Genomic DNA, 20,816 nt, shown 5'->3' with positions numbered 1-20,816 from the left:
TGGAAGGATTGTAAAAGGGTAATTACACTGTTGGAAATAAATTGTCAAACAAGCTGACGTTTAATTCTCTTATTTGCACGATGGTTTGCAGAAGTATTTGAACGTTTATGTTCGTTATTTCTAGCGAGTGAAATGTAGATATTACATTGAAGTTATTGAACCGAGTAAGCAGAAAATAATTCTATTATATGCTTCAAAGCACGAACCATCGCGTCGATGGATTAAAAAGATACTCGATGAACTTTTGAAGCGTTAGAGAATCGGAACAAAATTGGAGGCCATTTCTCTTCGTTATTCACGTAGCACGGAAGTCAACGAAGTGTAAAAAATTAGAATTACCGCAGCAATTTCACTACTGAATGGAATTGCCTCTGTCCGTTACCATAGACTATAATTACACGCTACTTCGTCCTAATAAAAGTAATTCGGTTGCGCCGGAGGAGTCGAGCCGAAAGCGAAAAAAAGTCTGGAGCTGGAGGGTGTGTCGCTACCTCCTGTTAAAAGCCGGTGTTTAAAATGGCGAAATTATATAGAAGAGCCGCGTGGTGTGTAAAAGCCGCGAGTGGCCGATTGCTGTCGCGAACAGAGGATTCGTTTCACTTCGATATATCGTGATTAATATCTGTAAAACAGCGTCATTACCAGCGATGGTAGAATGGACGGTGTCATTCGCGGAGTTCGCCTGCTTCGAAGCGGTCAACACGTACGACTACAATTTCCAGCGGGTGAGCAAAGTCGTCGTTCTTGCAATTTCATGGCGTGTTAGAGCCGATCGTGGCCCACGGCCATCGGATATTTCGCTGTGTATATACACCGTATCGGTACACGAGCGTGTACGAGAGAAAATTCGAAACGATCGCCGGACGAGAAACCGCCATTAAGCGACCGCGGTTTCCGCTAATCGAGTCGTTTCTCCCTTGTAACGTGGGAGGTTCGGTACACGTCGCGCGATTCGCAAAGCCTCAGATCTCGGACAGCCTGTAACGATGTTTGTGCAAGATGATTTACGGAGATCGAGGTGTATTTTCTCCGGTACCGCTCTAAACAATGAGCTTTCAAATCTTATCTGGCCATTGTGCGTGTATTTTATTACGGCGATTCGGCTGAAATCGTCGGGAGGAGGAGCGCCGGGTTAAGTGCAAGCTTGCAACCTTTGCAAGGTGAGTCTTAATTATACGTTATGACTATGTGCAAATGCACGGCGGAAAGGAAGAATGAAATATCATGCGAGACGAGATTTATGGGAAATTTTAAGGTACTATGTGAACCGTATCTCGTGAACAATGATTCGTTGTTCTTCGGTAACGAATGTTCCTCGTACGAGACTCCATTACCAGTTACCAATTTTAACACCTATCTCTTATTACGCCGAGATTCGCGCAATAGAATTTAAGGAAGTGTAACTTTTTTAGTCTCAATTGTTTCAACATCTGTAACTTACAGTGTTTAAATTTAAAATAAAAACCAATTTATCAGGATCTTCTTGAGCATAATTGAACTAATATTATTAGCGAAAATATTGTGCAAAAGGTCCTAGAAATAAAATTGTACCTATCCTACGCGGAATTACGAACTCACTTTCACAGGTTATAAATTTTACGATAGAAAAGGAGTTCCTCCCACGGTGAAATTGTATCGCTGAAAGAAAACGAGACCATAGAAAACACGATCGCGCGTTATCAAGCAGAAATTCCGAAAGGAAGAGTGTATAAAGAGGGTTCGGCTCGAAGCGGCGTTGTTTCACGGGGGGTAACGATCCTCGAGATCTCATTTACAGTACAAATTAGTCGTAGGCCGGTCCTTGGTCCTTAATGGTTGGCCGGCACGCAAAGAGGCTAGCTTTAATGAAGACCGCGCTTTGTCCGTGACGAAGTGCTGCGCGGTGTGACGCGGCTCGCAGCCGATCCGCTCGCGTCGCACCGAGCCGCGCGGCCGTATTTCGCTCGAACGTCCGCTGAATGCGAGTTAAACGAAGATTTATGCCGTGCCGTGTAAATATAAACAACAATATGCAATCCCCGTCTTATTGTCCCGCGCGAACGAGCCGCGCAAGCCGACCAATGCGAACTATGCTTTCACGCATGCTCTCGCGTCGCGAGCCTTTCTACCGAGCTAATTGACTGAACACCCAGAGACACCGGATAGTGACTGCTTTTGTATCGTGTGTTCTTCGTTTTCGAAATTCTTCCAAATAGGAAATATCAAGTACATAACGTATTTCGGCAATGGGAATTACAATTAGAAGCTTGTAATTCTCGACAATGTTTGTTTAATATGCAATGACTGTGGGAGTTCAAAAAGCTGAAGTTGAACGCAGTTTCCGAAATGCCTTTCTATTGAGCGATTTTAGAAGACGTTGAAATAGAACCTGAAGATCATTTACTAGGTGTAAATCTAAAACTCTAAAAGAAATTGTACCCGCAAAATCCTAACAAAAAAAGAACGAAGCAAAGACTATTTATCATAATTCAAGGAACGAATCAAGAATTGCTACATCATCGAAACAATTCCTCCGATCTTCGCTGTGGTCATAATGTGTGTCAGTCCTTCATCCTGTTCTTGGTTCATCATACTCGATGCGATCCGTTTCTCCTAACTATCCTCGGCAACGACGAACAAGATAGACCGCGAAGGGAATGAAAAATGGAGACACGCGGTGTATTTCGTCAGCGAGAGAGAGCGCGTTTCGTCTCGCCGGCGAAATTTCAGCGAGCGCGTAATGCGCGCGCCTATTAAATGAACCGGTTTTAATGAATTTGCTTGTCCGCGGCGTACGCGAGCCGGCGCGGTGTGCACGTGTAGTGCGGCGAACGTGGAGTCGCTTCGGAAGACTAATCGACCGGGGCGTAACGAGCCACCGAGCGACGATCCTTCCTCTGTACGGACGAGGACGAAACACTTCTCTTCTCCGCGAGCGGCCGCGTTTTTTGCGAGCGCGCTTCAGAAATTTGTCTGTCGCTGCCTTAATACGCCGGCTGTCACGCCCGTCGACGCTCATCCATCCAGAGTACTTCTGGCAGGTACGTGCCTCCCTCCGCTCCTCTTGTATCGCTTTAATTCGCCGGTTCCCACGTGCGATTTCGCCGACTGCGATTTATTCTGACGCGCTTAACTCGCGAAAGTTGTCTCGGCGAACGATGGATCGCGTTTCGTTTCCTTCTCTTTTCGAAAGTCTAACTCGGATGACGTAGTTTGCAGGTTTTTTGTAGTGATTACTCTTAGGAATGAAGATTTAGTCATTTGACATTCAGTTCCTCGGTATAGATGACGTGGTTTTAATATCGAAGAATTTTTCAATGGAATGAGCGAAATGAGCGAAGGTGAAGATTTAATTCTCCAGCGCCATCGATGAAATCATCAGACACTGAACTAATTTGGAGTTTTTCAATTAACCAAGGTTCTATCAATCTTGATGATGTGCGTTTTGTTCGAGAAATAGGTTTCAGAATGACACGGCCATTAGACTCTCGTCAGTGATCGCTTCGACTATAATCAGTACTAGCTAACTTACACCAACCGGGCATATCGATTCAATAAATCTCGCGATTCTTTTTTCGTTGTAATAAATATTACGCGAGATGATACGTAAGACATTCATCATCGATGCGAATGAAAGGAGATTCATACATGGAAAGATGCAGACTGCATCCTGGCATTGGTTTCGAATCAACTACCATGCTAATAATTTAGATCAATCATGAATCGATAAATTTCTGTAAACTCTAACCAGAATAAAATTACCCGCTTTAGGTATTACTTTTATAGAAGTGTAGAGAATTCGACATTTCGAAGGACTATAATCTAAGGGTTGGCTTCTTTATGAATCACAGTGTTTCTCCAATGATTTGAATATGTTTGTTTCCCAATAATTGCAGCCCGGCTTTCGAAGTACCCGCTGCCACCTCACTTATGTATACGTGTCCACGCTTGTTTCCGCGTTTCATCTTGTAATTATTAACAATCGTGTGCTGCTAACGTTCGACGATCGTACGTCATTTGCGCGGGGCTCTGTGATTACAACGCTTACAACGTTTAGAAGGGTGGCAAAGCGACTCGTGGCACGAGAAGAGACTGCAAACGCTGGTCTAACCGGGGTCGCCGTTAATAACACGCCAGTCGATCTGTCATCGACGTTGTTTTACTCTTTTCAAGTGAAATTCATTCCCTTCCCCGAAAATAATAGCTGCTTGACAGGTGAAATGTACTCACTATGTCCTCCATGCTGTGATTTCCAGCGTGCATTAATCCGGGATTAGTACAGCTTCCCACGGGCGTCGTGTGAAGCGAAGAGGAGCTTACATGTACACGTGCGTTGCTATCGCGAAAATTGCACTTCCTGACAATTACTTCTCCCTTCGTCGTTTCCCCGATCAATCACGCTTTCCTTCTTGCACTCGATATCGAACTACCAGCTGTCACGCCTGGGATCATCGTTCGAAAAACGGTCACTTTTCGTCGAACTTGTCACCACTTTCAAACTCCATTAAAACTTGTCCCTGCTCCGAAACCGTGCACCGATATCTCCTTGACGATCATAACACTATTTTCACGGAACGTTTATTGGATTACTCGTATCGGTTGTTAGATACAAGGATTTCTTCCTGCTCACATGTAAATGATTACACTTGGCCGCGTATACTTTCGCGAATCGGAGCTGTTTCTCGTAATCCGAGATGGAGTATCGAGTCTATTTATACACGGAAAAGCTCGCGCAGAGACACGTACACGCGGGCCCCGCGATCTCACCGTAAGATCGCCGCGAGGATCGTCGTCACCGGTACACGGTGACGACAACGACGGTCAGGGTGGTCCACGACGCGCGACATCCTCGTACCGGTCGTCGAAGTCTCCGCGTGCTCGCTACACGTTCGCCAGCATTGTCGAATCCTCTCCGTTGCTATTCCAGTCTTCTTCCTCTAGAATCGACACTACGTCGACCACAATGTCCTCCGGAATACTCGAAAAATCTCCGAACTCTGAGCGACGAATCCTGTGATCAACAAACGTCGTGTCACGCTCGATCTTCCCTATTTCGTATCGATCGAAAGGATCGTCCTGTTTTTATCGTGTTCCGGAGAGCAAGAACTTCCAGCGAATCCAGATCCAGGGACCACACACAGTCGTGGAAGAGTTCGTAGAACGGTCGACGATCGCAGTAGAACACGAGACGAACGGACAAACAGACGAACGGATGCAAAGAACGCGCCAAGAGCCAACCGTTCGCCGGCTCGGGCTGAGTCTCACTGACTCGGTTGTTGCGTTGCCCGCCAGCTCTGGCCGCGACGTGTTTCGCTCGATAGAGAGGGAAAGAGAAGCATGCAGGGGAAGAAAGAGCGACAGAGACGAGTAGGAAACTTGTGTAGAGGGGGTTGTAAGGCCCTTCCATCGAACCCCTCCATAGTAGAGGCCTACCGGGTGCCCAGGGCTTCGACCATTATCTCTGTTAGGCAGCGCTGCCCCGCGCCACAGACGATCCAGAGGGACGAGGTTCCAAGGGCTTTATTATATTTACGAGGCGTTATCGAGTCAATCCAACAATATTGATTCCGCGCCGCGAAGAGATCGGCCATCTTAAAGAACGCCCAATACATGGACCCCCTTTGGTTACGCGTTCCCTTGCTACCGGAGGGCTCGTGGCACTCTCGCTCTTATTTTTTACGCTCGCAATTTCTCAATAAGGATCTCTCATTCTGCTCAAGTTCTTCCAAATTTGATGTTAATCGAATCGTCCATCGAATCACTCATTGAGTTTATCGAATTTCGACGAGCCACGAAATCGGAGCTTGCAAAATATAAATTAGAAAATAAGTGAGTTACAACTGTTTCTCTTTGGAGGAGTAGACCATTTTTTTTATAGATATAAGTACTATAAAGGAGCAATTGATTCTGAATTGGTTCCGATAGTTGTCGACTAGTTGTTCCGATCGTTGAAAATTGTGAACCTCATCGATCGTCTGACTTTACATCCTCGCTATATCTTTTCTACAACGAGTACTTGTATGTTCCTGACGTTAGTTCCGTGCGCTGAAGAATGTGAATGGAATGCATTAGCATGAATAGAGCTGGAGGCATCTAGTTCCGTTCGGCGTTCGGTAAATTCTTCGTTCGACGATCTCGATTTGCTGTCTTCTCTGGACAGAATAGTTTAGAACATGAGGGAGAGTATGCGGGTTTTCGTTTACAGAGATTCTTCTTGATTCGTCATGACACGTGGTTACATAGGGGTGACCTCCTCCGCTTGGAAGCTTTTTTAGATAGCTCTTGGTGGATAGCAAGCACGACGCACTGTGAGTGAGACGTTTTCGATTCCATGCCGGCGGAAGTTGTGGAACATAGTAATTTATTCTTTGTCCAGTCAATCGTTCCGTTCCTTTTCTTCTTCGTTTCCATCAGTTTTTTCTCCTTCCCGCGCTTCCAACGGGATGACCTCTTCTCTCGTAGCGGGAATAAAAACGAGTTTCTCGTACGAATTAGATGTCCTTTTGAATTATTGTGTCGGTCCTTACCTGACTCGTTGCCGGGGTCATTGTCTTTATAATCCGAGATCTCGTTTTAGCCCTGCTCGTACTATAGTCTTGATTTAGGTGAATTCTATTACGCCCTACTCTCGGCATACATATTGTCATATTAAAGTCGGGATCTTTTTTAAGTCGGCATGGCTCTTTCGTACGTGATGAAATAAGAATAATCCATTCATATTTGAATGTTTTCTTCCTCCCCGTGTTCCTTCTCAATTAACGGAACCAAGGATTTAGAATTCTTCATCCGTATAGTGAATTCTTTGTTTCTTTTCGAACGATCCTTGCAGCCTTTCAACATTGCCAAAATGATCAACATCGCCATTTGTGGACCTGTGAATTAAAAAACATCATCGTTCTTTCCTACTTTTCTATATCCGGGACACCTTTACGATCGTTAGCCAAGTATTTGTTCAATTTCAAGATTCCCCGCACAAAAAGAAATTACTTCACAATCAATTTACTCTGATTAAATCCATGTCGTCCGGAGCACAGTAGCTCTATATTGTGCCATTAGCGGTGACTTGAACGTTCAGAAATAACACCGTCTTCCAGCAATCTTAAGCTTTTTCATTTCACAGTGACGTTCAAACGTAACGCAGGAATAACCCAGGGCGATTTTTTGACGGAAACGAATAGCGCCATCAAAAAGTACACGTTACCATTGAACATCCAGAGAACAGACAGTACATGCTACGTCAAGAACATTATGGGGTAATAATCGCAAACAAAAAGACACTTCCCGATGTCTGCTTACGGTGAACTGGTTACGAACGTGTCCTCACCAGCAGCCGATTCTTCGTAGCGTGGCGTGTGTTCAGGTGCACACGTGGGTGTGTGGGTGGCCGCGTAACAGCTGATCGTCGTTGTTGATCAGAATGGTCGAGCAGGAAGCTGCGGACATCCTCGTGGCCGCGACCATTTGTACGCGGGCTGCTTTGGAATTTCATCCGTATTAGATTCGAGCGGAATGATAACGATACCGTATCTCGGCCTTTCTCCCACTCGCACCTCGGCCCTTTTTTCATTCGGCTCACTGCTCCGGATGTCTTTTCTATCTCCATTTTTGGTTTCTATTCTCTGCCTATTATAATTTGACATTCTCTATGCTTCTTGATCGTTCATGCCACATGAGATTCAATTAATTTTTTCATCAATCCCAAGGATCAATTTGTATGCTCTTTTTCTTTCGCGTTCTTTCGTGTTCATTGGCGTTCGAGGGTTACGCAAGAATTCAAGTAGGCTGGACAGAAAGTAAACGTGTCATGTGCCAATAGCAAGACGTTTAATTGACTTCGTGATGTAAAACACATTGCTTAAGCTTGAACAATCGCGACTATTAAATATAGAATCGCGAATAATTAGTCGAGTACCATTTCGACGCAAGTTACGATCGACCAGTTTTATATACCATTAAATTGTTCATCGTTGATCTAAGTGAATATGCGGTGGAGTTGGAGAAACCTTGGGCAAACGGAGAAACATCGTTTATTCATGTGATCTATGCGTGGATTATTTTGTACGACGCATCGCGTATACCTCATAACGATATCGATCGACGTAAAAACAACGGGGGACATTAATGAACGGCATAAATGCTAATACCGTTACTCGATTCAAGAATTGTATTTTACGATTAGGCATCGTCCTACAGTATCGTATCTACCGTTTCATATAAATTCAATGCTTGAAATATATATGTGATGCAAACATCGTTTGTCCGTTTATAACATCTCGTTGAATAGAAACAAGAAATTCGTAAATCTTCCTATACCGGAAGTGGAAACTATCTTAGGCTTAAAAATCTTTGATATTGGTCCTGAAGATGTCGGTAATTGCTTCAGAACTCTTACGTATGAAATGCAAAGAGCACATTGGGCTTTACTAATAGAAATGAAACGGATAGAGAGAGGAATAAAAAAAGAAGGAGAAGATCCTAGTTTCTCAAATTTCTTAGTTTCCCAAATCCTACCACGATTTTTTAACGTATGTTCACTTGACTTAAAGAACATCTCGAGGAACGAGAGTTCTTTTCTAATCCTCGTGAAAGCGCGCTCTGGCTGTGTGCTCACGGAAGGTAAGGGAGGAGACTTGATGAACTTGCCTCGTGAATCACCTCGCCTATAAAAATCGGCGCCGATGCGTGAGAGAGATAATGGCGGGGAGGAGCGGTAACAACAGGTTTGCTTATGTACGCACTTACACTGGCCCCGTTGGGGCAGGGATAGGGCCGGGGAGCAGGAAACTCGAAGAGCAGCGACGAAGAAGGCGGCCGCGCGACCGCAACGCGTGCACCTCCAGCGGGAATGCACGCACACGTCTGGTGAGTGCACGCTTGCGCTTGAACCTGATGCAGGTGAGTCAGTGCGCGAAACGCGCTAACGCCACGAGGCTAACGTTCGAGTTCAGAGTTCCACAGGTTGCGCGAGGGTGGCATTCTACCCGTGTCGCGTTACGTTTATTGGTGTGGCGAGAGGGAGTTACGAAGCAGCTGGTGGTCTCTCGAATTGTTCGAGTTCACTGCTTGTCTTTTGTCGAGCAATAGAAATTACATATAAGGTTTCAACGAGAATTTTAGGGAAATGTTCCTATGATAAGATATCAATTTCCAATATAATAATTTCAGATGATTCTGTCGTATTTAGTGAAAAGTTTATAACACCATGCAGACGACCATTCGGTTATCTTCTCAAATCGACTAGCACACCAAGAAAACACCCTGCGATTACCATTTCTAACCGTGAAGCAAAAACGAAACATTCGTGCGCGATCATTTTCGAAACGTGCAATCATCACCTTCGGCCCGTTGTCCCTTCGGACGTTCGACGAGCAATTACGGACTCGGCCGCGAGAAATCGGCGAGGCAAAAAACGAATCTCGATGCACTTTAATCCGATAAACTTGGTTACCGTGTAACAGTCGACACGGAAAATCGAACGAGCTACGAGCTAACGAGAGATTCCTAAAGTATCCAACTAAATAATCTTCGCAACGCGAACAGATACGCCTGGAATCAATCGCCGCGATCAACGTTAATTATACGCGAATCCCACACACGTGAGGGGCTTTCGTCGATTCACATTCAATTAGCCTTGCCGAATGCCTGGGCGCACCTTCGCGATACAACGATAGCGCGGCACTCTCGATGGAGAAGGACCCTAATCGATTACGTGCCAGGACGATTGAGAAATCCAGCCATTGTTCGCAGCTGTCGATACGAGCCACGGGATACGTTCCACAGGATTCTTCACATTCGACGGAAACCGTTGATTTCGCACGTGTTCCATCTCCATTTAATGTATTTTTTCTGTACGTTACGTGGTTTGTAATATCGGTGATTACGTCATTTATGTGTGGTATCGAGATACGACAGACGTGTAATTAAACGGTGGGTGTTTTTTGGTTGGTTAATTTAAACGAAGATAATATAACGGTTGTGTAAGCCAACGCTGTGATTTGATAGTATATTTACATACGATGGTAGTTTAATGTGCTACGCGCTCTTTCGTTTGACTTTCTCTTGTGTTCATATTATTCATTTATGCGGGTACACTTGTTCCTTTTTCTTCCATATGTCTCTTTTTAATACTTCCTGCATTTTCTGTCTATCAGTAGGTACTATATCATGGTCAGCGTGTTGACAGTGACGAGGATAACGATTTGTACGGTATAGGCGTTTCAATCTATTCCAGCCTCGCTAACAAGTCTGAGCTTCGTAAACGTGAAAACATAGGAAACCGAGACGGATAGAAAAATCGATTCGAAGCGGCGTAAAATCCAGGCGAGGCTTAACCCAGATCTTTACTCGAGTGTCGTAAAGCAGCGATAGATTCTAATCTGAAGGAACAACCGGAGGCGAAGTTCGCTATCTTTTCGTTACGCAAGATCGTCTACCGATCGTAAATTTTATCGCCGGCCAGGGATTAATCTGTAAAGGCAATTTGGAATCGTTCACCGGTACCGCAATGGTGACAAAAAGCCGATTCGACGATATCAGCGATGAAAACGGTTTCAATTTGAATTTTGATCGCTTCGGGCGTGATTGTCCGACGAGAAATTCACGTAGGCGTGTTAGAATGCGCCAGTGTGTATCACGGAACGAAATGCCGATTAATTTACAGTCGTCGGTCCCTTTCTTTCTTTTTATTTTTCTTTATTTTAGCGATTCGACGACTAATCCAAGAACAACAAAACTAGCGCGAATTCGATCGAATCGAGGTTCGAAAACGAGATTTCGTTGATGGCGACGGCCAATCGGGGAGAAAACGAGGAAGTCGAAAACCAGTTGGCGAAACGTGGGACGCAATAAACCACGTCCTAAGCCGTTTTGAACACCTTTTAACGTGTCCACAGGAACGCATTTGGCAACCGTAGATATTATATCTTTATTGTCATAACGTGACGTTGGGCGGAGCCAGTTTAAATGGAAAATGTTTTTAGAGCACCATTAGGTAATGGCGATGGAGCACTCTATTAGTTTACAAAGACAATTTGTTCTGTCATTTATTTTTTTTTTTTTTTGCTAAAATGTAATGAAAAACCACTTTATCCACCATAATATTAATTACTAATTACGCTTAACTACTTTGTCTCAATAGAAGCTTATAAATGCATATTGCTTCTATTTTCAAAGATAAAACGCTGTTTTTATCTCGCCTCTGTCTCTAAGCTGTTGATAGCTTTTATAACCAGCTTTAAAAATATAAGTCGACTACGCAATAAGTTTCTACTCACAGTTGCTAATATCAAAGAGCATCTTAAAATTTCCAGTACGTAAATTTTCCATTTATCTGTCAATATAAAGAAATATCATTGATATAACGAACTATCTATAGACATAATTAATACTAGTTAATAACAGATCGATACTTTCACCCTCACTAAACGACATCCTTATTTCATATCGAAACATTTTAAATCGTACCTATTACTCCTACACGTAACACGGTCAAATTTATCCACAGTAGATACATTCCCAACTAGTCAGACTGCTTCGAATTCTAGGCGTATTTATTGCGTTTCGTTACACCATAGCCAATCCCATTAACTCTGTTTCTCGATTCTGCCTTGGTTGAGAGATAGCTTTCAGCCACCTATAAGTCGCTTCTGCGGTGCTGTACACCGAATAGCGATCGCGCGTGGGCGTGGAGGATCGCAGAATCGAGAGGCACGAGCTGCTCGATCGCTGGATAAGTCCTATCGCGGTCGTGTACTTGAACTTCACCTTGCGCGCAGGTGAGCAGGGATGCTGTTCAATAACTGTATTACTTCATCGATAATCCTGTATGTACTAGCAGTAACTTAAGACTAGTCACGTGTTTGCGTTACACATCAAGATATGTGTCTGGCTCACGGTTTGGTTCAGTGCTTGAAAATCTACCGTAAGTTACCAGTTACCATTGGAAATATTTCTGTGCCTATCGTACGTATGCGTTATATGAAACATTCTGGAATTTCATTAGCATTATAATGAGACTCGCTTGTCATAATTATATTTGTGACGCACATTATATATTTATAAAAGGTGCGTACAAGTGTCTGAATACTTCCGTGAGTCTGCATAACTACTTACTTGGATCGCAAAGCATCGTCGTATAGGAAGCTAAGATTATTATCAGTAATAATTGTGTCGATATTTATAGGAACAATGGTGAAATTGACAACGTGACGATTAGGTGAATTACGAACATGTTTTCTTGGTTGAGTCATTACCCAGTTTTTCGATACCTGGAATGTGCGTTTGTTCGTAAAACGGGGTAATTATCGCGGGGAACAACGAGGCGGGATTTCGTTGGTATTTGAAAGAGTATCCCCGGGGCTTTCTTTCTTGGTGAAATCTTCGCGTTTAAAGCGATCGCTCGCGGCTCCTCGCTTAGCGTACGTGGCGCTTAATCTCGCGTAAATTCCAGCGGCATTCACTCCCCTCAGTCGTGGCTAACGACTAGTCGCCTGAAGAAGCTAGCGAACTCGCTTTCTGCGTGTGATGAACTCTGCGAACTGTTCGTAGTAATTACGAATATGGCTTCCACCTAGAGCTACGTAAATTTTCAACAATATCTTCTTTTGCGATTCGAACCAGTTAATTATTAAGTTCGTATCATTGATCGTATTAATTTCGTCTGTTTGCGAATAGATTTACGGTAATTCTTCCTTCGTCATGTGTACATACATTTTTTCCACATACTGGTTTTAATCAAACTTTAATCTCACGGAGACACCGAGGATGAAGCTCAAGGTATCATTACGATAAGCTCGCGATAAAAGCTCGTGCTCAGGTACCAATTATCGCTGGTAGAATACATTACGATCCAGGCGTTGTATTATTTACGACGCGGTATCGAACGTTGTTCCAGAGATACCGTTAAATCTCCCTCGTGAGAGAAAGAGGGTGTGCCGAGTGCGAGAACTTTTTGGACAGACGAAATCATCACTCGTCGCGAATTCACGAGCGCTTGCTTGGGTCGAGAGCGAAGAAGTAATACCGGCCCGGGTCTGTTCCGGCCATCTCGTGATTAATCGGCAACGCAACGGTAATTATAACATGTGTACGAATGATTACCAGTACGCGTAACCATACGTTTGCCCCGCGTCCCACAATAAGTCATCGACGCGGCTCGGTAATGCCCGCCATACTTTAACGGCGACGCTTTTCCCCGAGGTGGACGCGTGGCCGTAGGTCCCTCGCGCTACGATCCTCGATAGGAAGGCCATTGGCTTTAATTTAATTGGTGCACCACGACCGCCACGACCGCGCGGATACAATGGATCGAACGACGGATAAGAGAAACGATCCGATAAGAATCGTGGACCACCAACGCGAAAATCTGCGCGCCTCTCTCGGTTTCGTGTTTTACGTGGTCCAGCCTAGGCCATAGTCACGGTTCGATGAGTGGTATAAGCGTACGTTATTAGTCTTTATACATTTTTACACTTCTTTCGAGTAATTTTATGTCTGAACGTGTTTGCAGAGATCTGGTTTGCTATTTGTTGTCGAGGTATTGTGTTCACAGGTTACGCTCCGCGTGATTGTGTATATTTTCATGGTGTCCTGTTGCGTTTCTTACTCCTGTACATAAATTAACATTATTCTTTTAGCGGTATTAGTCCCTGACACGTTAATTGATGCGTAATTATCATGTACAGTGTAGTTATTGCGTCGTGAATCATTAACATCCTACGTGGCGATATTAAGCATCTTCTCAGTTATTAAACTTCAAGATACGGTGGACGATGGCAACTCACGCGACAAAAACTGAGCCTGATACTTGGCCGAAAATCGATTCGCTGTAGAACATCTTATGAATTTGTTCTATCTCTTTAGTTTTCTCTGGTGGATTTTATATCGAGGCACTTGTTACCTTTCAAGAGGCGTGTAACCGCGAGACTATTGCGAGGATAATTCGCGAGGATGCTTGAACGAGGATTGTCGCTGCATCACCATCGCCCACGGGCGGGTCAAACCTTTTTCTTCGGCCGCGAGGAGAAACCATGGTGCAGCCAGCAGGCAGACCGTGAAGGGGCAACAGAGACGAGAGAATACCAGTTCAGCTTGAGATGTTCTCGGTCGTGTATTGGGTTACTGGGTTACCGTTCGCAAAGCTCTTTTCATCGCCTCGTTATTCTCGTTCGCGCGTATCAGAGTCACCATCGCGTTGAGGTTGTTCTCGAGTTTGTTGCAGCTTTCATTTTGTATCTTTAATAGAATACGATCATCGTTTTAATAAAATAAGTACATACATCTGTTCATTTATTTTAGTCGACACAATTATTTCTAGCTAGTCCAATTTAAGGCAAGCGAATTGATATGACAGTTTAATATAGAAACCGCGTATCGATATGTAGTCGTGCAGACACGAGAGCCTTGAATATTTTTCAATCATTTTATTGTTATCAATCATTTATCTTATTCTTTTAGATCGGATACCTTCCCGTTAACATAAAATTCTTTCTTAAATATTCGCGATGTTAAATAATTTCTCACGAGTTATGCTATCATTCCCCGAATAAATGAGCGCTTATATTTGATCCTAATTCAAAGTAGATTGTCATACGAATAATATCTGCATACTTTTCCAAACGAAAGTCACACTCGTACAATCTGTTTTGTTTGAATAGCTCCATATAATCTAACCAAGATAACCAATGTATTCGCAAACATCTCATTATATAAACATCTTCCATGTTCTCTTAGATAATCTACCGGATGTCGAGCAACGTACGCGAGATTGCGATTCGAGGATTCGTGGGAGCAAAGCACAAGCGTGTTCTGTGCGCGCAATCGATAAGCCGATAAATGGCTCGTTGCACAGGTGTTAATTGCAACGATTAAACAGCCTGCGGACAAATCGGTCAGGTGTGGCCAGAGATCGTTTAATCGCGGTTGAATCCCAACCGGTGTCACGTTTTATTTCACTTTCCACGCGATCCGCTTCGTCGTTTCACTCGCCAACCACTATACACCTAAATAGTCGCCAGCGGAATTCCGTGAAACAGGCGGTTGTTGGCTTAAGCTGCGTTTACATTGGCTAACTCTTGGTTAAACTACGTGATACTCGAATCTAATATAATATGTCTATAAAACATGTCGTAAATATAACGGTGTGCAAATACTTTACGTAAATCTATTGTTTCAAGTATCTCCAAACTACTATTTTATACTCCGTACAGACAACCGGAATCGATATCCTGAACTTGTTCTATTAAACGTAGACAAAAAGTTAGCTTCGAGTTGAACGACCAGAAGTAATTATGATTTGATTAACATTTAGTTCGAAAGGGTGATTTTTAACAATTTGTCCGATCAAATCCATTGATAAAAAGTTATCTAATGTAAACGCGGCTTTACTCGCGTTAGCTCGGTCAACCAAAGAAACAGATATCGTGTCCGCAAGAAGGAAAGTCTCGCGCGCGATTCCTACCGATCGTTTGTTCCAGATCTAGGAAACCTACCGCGGCGCGGTGCGACACAGTAGCGTAGCTACGCTTCTTTAACGAGAAAACCAGCCGCAGTGGTGCGCACACGGGCTCTCGCGCGCACACGCGGTTATTTATGCGGTGGATCGAACGTTCCGCGGAGAGAACATTCATTTCGCCTGCCTTAATGTCCCGTTCACGGTGCACGCGTAATGGCGTTTCACCCGTTCGGGGCCCCACCGGCTATCTTTCATCGTGCGCTTTTGTATTCTCCCGTTTCCGAGCTGACAATGCTTTCCCTGGAAAATATATGGTAAACAGGCCTCTGCTTTGAATCCAATAGACGGAACGCGGCTGCGCCAAGCTGCTAACGCAACTTTTGCCAAGGATCACTGACATTTCGATGCCATTCTTTTCTTCCTCAGCTCGATGATCAGTGTTGGTAAGGCAAGTAGCTCGGTCTGCTTTGACGCCACCATAGAATTGTATTGATTTACGAACTCCGGTTAAATGACAACCAACTGCGCTATTCTATTCTGCATTCATGGAAATTGAAGTAGACTGATTTTTAACGACAGCCCAATTTAGACTGATCGATACGTTAAAGATTTCCGACTCCTTTCCACTCAACAAAATTATGTTACGAATAATAATAGTTGATGGATAATATAACGAAAAAATATCCTTGACTTTCATTTCAAGTAGGTAACAATAGGAAAAATTGGTTCGGAAAAGGAATACGGCACTGGGCCAGATCTGGCGAGCACTAGAGCACAGTATTAGGAAGTTGAAAGAAAGGGAGAGAGACGAAGATAGCTGGGTGAGCATGAAAGTCACGCGACCGCGATATACCGGAGCTTCTTTTTGCCGATTCGTTCGTGCATCGGCACGAGCACTACGAGGTGGCTCGGCGGATCGAGAACCAAGGAAAGGGCATGAAAGATGCGACTAAGGGGAGAGAAGTAGGGGATCGAAGGGAAGTCGGCCTAGCCAGGGCGAGAGGGCCGCGACGACACGGCGGAGGTGAAAGCGGAGGACACCAGTGGAGGTGGAGAAGGTGGAATAAGAGCTGAAACACGGGATTTACACGTGTATTTGCTAGTGGCGCACTAACGTGCATGCACGACCGAGTCGAGTGTTTATGGTAATCCTCGAGCAGGGTGGCCTCCCTTCCTTTCTTACGTTCCTCTCGGTTACGAGGCTACGCGGCCGCTCGTTCTCTTTTTCTATTTCTTCTCGTGCTTCGCACTTATTTGCTTATGCGTTTTTTCCACTGACGATAGTACGATGTTACCGTAGTTTTATTTTTCCTTCCGAAGGTACTCGGGTATTGTGAAATGGCTGTAACGATCGAGGACCGTGCGAGAAGTAAAATTAGAATTATCTCGTTGAAATACGAAATTAAAATAATCTCAACGTCTATGTTTATGACACGTGTAGAAATTTTAACAACCCCTCAGAAGGCAAATACTTGGTACAATAAAATTTCGCTGATTATTCTCATTACTCGTGATTGCTCACTCAAATAAATGTATGTAATCGGCGGGTGTTCACTTAATCAGATACCAACTCAAACATTCGAACGAACAGAATCCTACTTGTATACAATTATTCCATTCTATCTAACTATTCCATTCAACCGATGAAAGATGGATTCTATTATTGAGATTTGTACTCTCTAAGAATGTTTAAAGCAATCATGGATATTTTATGCCTAGGTTAACTATCGTAATAACATTCATTCTTTAGTCAGTCACTGTTCCTTCCAATCTCCATTTGTCGAGGAAAACGTAGTAACCAGTAACTAACCCTCTTGAACTTTACCCAGGATGGCGTCTGCAAACATCGCCAAGAATTATGTCCATGCGTAGTGTTATTTGTCAGATTTGATAGCAGCGCTACCGACGATCCTCTCCCTTCTCTGTACACCATCGTTGAATACCCAGTGACGACCGGTTTTACTTGCGAAAAATCTCGATTCCTAGCATAATTATTATTAGCCAGCCACGATCGTGGTAATGGAAAGAACGAGAAGAACGAAGGAAGGAGAAAGGGGGAAAACAGAAGCGCCGGCAGCGCGTAATGAGGCTTACGTCTTGGCGGTCCAATTCAGTTATCCTCGTTGCGACGTTCCAAAGAACCTGTCTTAAGAAATCCTGTACTTTGTACTCGAGAATTCTCTATTTTCCAGGGAATCTTGTTTCAGATCGATTTCTGGATCGATGTAGAATATTAAAGGGCAAATCGATGAAATTAATTGTACACGTTCACGTATAGAACATTCGAAGAATGCGCGGATTTGTACGTGATCGACGATATCCGGTGATATTGCTCGTAGTCGGTGTGTATAATTACGCGACTCGTTGTCGATGCTAGAACTTCGTAAACTCGCGGGTTTGTAAACGATCACGACGATTTTATTGCCATTCGCTCGCTAAACGAGCGATAGAAGTGTTAGTATAATAGTGGCGATTTGTTCGGGGATTTATGCCGATTCGAGTAAATTTTCCAATCATGTTAATTTCAATCATCACATCATTTAATTCATTTTAATTCGATCAATTATCATTAATTCTGTGTTTTATCGCATATTCGTAATTAAATAAAATAGTTAATTTCATTATTATTTTAATATTCCTCTCACAATGAATGCGTATTATTTGTCACGGTATTAAGTTTAATTTCTTTTTCATCTTTTGTCTTCTCGCCTCACTCTCCACGTATTCTAACGATAAAAAGGGAAATTCATAAGCGTACTAATCTAGAAAAAAAATAACAAATTAATTCGTCATGAAAAAGATATTTCATCGTTATTCCTTAATAGCCTCGTTTTGCTGAGAATTGCTTTCTTCCCGTGGTCTTGGCTGTGACGATAGTCGGAAGTGTTCCATTCGAGGAACGCGTATGCGCGTGCCTTATCATCATTTTACATGCAACGTCGTTCTTTTACGCCAGGCCTACTGAACTCATTTCCAGCGAATACATCATACCATAATCACTGTGATTTAGCGTATGGTAGATAGACAGCGTCGTACGAGAACGAAACTCGTGCAATTTAACGAAATACTTCCGATTTGCGAGATCTTGCTGCACGTTCTCGCACGTATGACAATTATGTGGAAGAAGGATCGATCGCTACGACTGGCTGTGACTAATTGACCTATTTCCAGCGATTCTATATTCATACGTTTGGTATAAATAGCTATAATCTATAGTAATACCATTTGTCTTCGGAACGGTACCTGTTGCTTCAGAAATCGATCCAAATACTATATTTAATTCATATGTATGGTATCATTATCTCCAATAGATATTAGAAACTGTTAATCATAGTTGTAATTTATGAAAATTCGACGGTCGAGACACCAATTGATTATGCGTCTTATATTTATTTATGCACAAAGCTATTTTAATCGTCGTACGTGTTTACCACCGACCGTCCATTGTTCGTTCGATGACTTTATTCCAACTGTTCGATCTTTCGAAGATACCACCCTTCGCGAGGAAGACGAGGAGATGGTGTGTTGTTACATTAACGCCAAGAAAGTTGGAGATGGCGCCAACCGGCAGTCACCGTAAGCAGGCACCGGCTCGGAGATGGAAAGGGCAAAGAGCGGCGCGTAATTCCATAGTATCGTATGGTCTGCGTGAAAGCAGTCTTTAGATGGTAATAATAATCCGAAAAAAGAACAGCGGCTATCAGCGATATAACATTAAAACACGAGGAAACGTAGCCAATGGAAAATACCAGTGTAATCGTTTGATGCACTCGAGTGTAACTGTTCCTTATCGATTTTTCAGACGTCTATGATCGGTTATGATCTTTGTCTACGCGTAAGAAATTCTGATACCGCAAAATTGCGCCACAAAAAGAATGTAGAATATTTAATATCCCTACTCGTGTGTGAGAAATAAAGGGCGAAGGATTAGAAGCATTCTTAAAACCATCGAGTTTATGTTCATTAGCTCCGAAAAGCTGGGACGTTTGCCATATCCGAGGATGGTCTCGTCGTCAGCGTCGTAACGTGTAGTATCTCAGGCTTAAGGATTCCCTTGAGAGACACACGGCGAAATTCCGTGCACCTGCACGTAAGGCTGACGTTTATTAGTCGAGCACAATGTAGCGTCTTTGGGGTCGGTATGAGGAGCGTTTTCGCTACGAAAACGAGCAGCCCAGCTACGCTCAAATCCCTCCGACGCGTGTACTTTATAGGTGTAATTACGAGCCTTAAAACTTAGCCCGGTCGTATCGTGACAGCGAAATTGCATGACGACGATGATACGATAAAGGTCTTCGGCCCCATAAATCGGCAGGAAGATAAGGGCCAATCCGTTCGGTGCTTTTTTCTCGCCGCTTCCCCGGTCACAGCCAAACCACAAGAAGCTTTGGGCTTCTTTCTCTTCTTCTCTCTTACGTCTTCGCAAACGATCGAGATTATGTTAACGTTTCGATGATTTACACCGCTCTCGAATTCTCATTTCGCCAACGGGGGATTCTTTCGTTCACCACGATGAAGATGCAGAAGGATTGGCTTGGCGGTGGAACGGCGTATTTCGACGAATTCGAGAAGTTTGGCTCTGGCACAGGTGTTTACCTGGACGAGTTATGCAGCGCAGGTGGAAAGTTATCCCTCCGACATAATGACTCTATCTTCCGTGCACGGCCTTTCTCTCGAGGATTGTAGAACCGACGGTGTTACGGTAATAGCCCGTGACTATATGGTTGACCACGACTATCGTGCACTTGGGAGGGATCAACGGGCCTCCGGCCACGGGTATTTTACACGTACAGGTATACGGAGTGACGCGCTCGCGTGGTCGTTCATGTGCCACGCTTTCTCGCTCGCGTTACCGCTTTTGCGACCCGACCACGTGCTCAGCGTTTGACATAACGAATGTAATAACGATTTGTTAGCGCCGCGGTGAACGCGCCGTTTTATCTGTCCATACGTTCTGTCTGTGTTTCCAATGCGACCTGTGTTACACGAAAGAAACGCTGCTGGTGACGTGAGCGTAGGCGGGAACGTACTTGCGTGTTTTCGTTTTACTTCGATTTGAAATCTATTAGCTAATTTTATTTTATTAATTGCCATTTTTGTTTGGTATAATCGTTATTTACCTTCGTAATTTCTTTCACTATATACCGACATTTTAGTTATGATAGAGCCTGCAGAAGTTTGAAAACATACTTAGTGACGTATAACGAAATGGAGCAAATTGAAGTATGTAGTACGAGGCGAGTACATCTTCTGGCTATCTAATTAACTCTGCTCGTTGATTGGTATCTTTGAACGAAACGTATAGTCCGTATACAGAAGTCGGCTTCCACGGAGCGTCTACTTACCCCGTGTCAAGGCAATTAGCAGCGGTGATGGGTTAATTGGT

General features: G+C 43.7%; 1 protein-coding gene across 5 annotated transcripts in view; it reads right to left on the bottom strand.

Annotated features, from left to right (window-relative positions):
* LOC126867785 (TSC22 domain family protein 1) overlaps positions 1 to 20,816 on the bottom strand; it is a 203,165-nt gene that overhangs the window by 69,526 nt on the left and 112,823 nt on the right. For 2 of the 5 annotated variants that reach the window (XM_050622700.1, XM_050622710.1), the window contains exon 1: positions 4,210 to 5,222. The exons of the other annotated variants lie outside the window; for them this stretch is intronic. In XM_050622700.1, coding sequence (XP_050478657.1) covers positions 4,210 to 4,242 — 33 coding nt within the window. In that variant the 5' untranslated portion in view covers positions 4,243 to 5,222. Of the gene's footprint in view, positions 1 to 4,209; positions 5,223 to 20,816 lie in introns of those variants that run through there. 5 annotated transcript variants of the gene reach the window in all.

This window comes from Bombus huntii, chromosome 1 (genome assembly GCF_024542735.1).
Source record: "Bombus huntii isolate Logan2020A chromosome 1, iyBomHunt1.1, whole genome shotgun sequence".
Classification (NCBI taxonomy): Eukaryota; Metazoa; Arthropoda; class Insecta; order Hymenoptera; family Apidae; genus Bombus; species Bombus huntii.
This window is presented reverse-complemented; position numbering and strand designations above follow the sequence as displayed.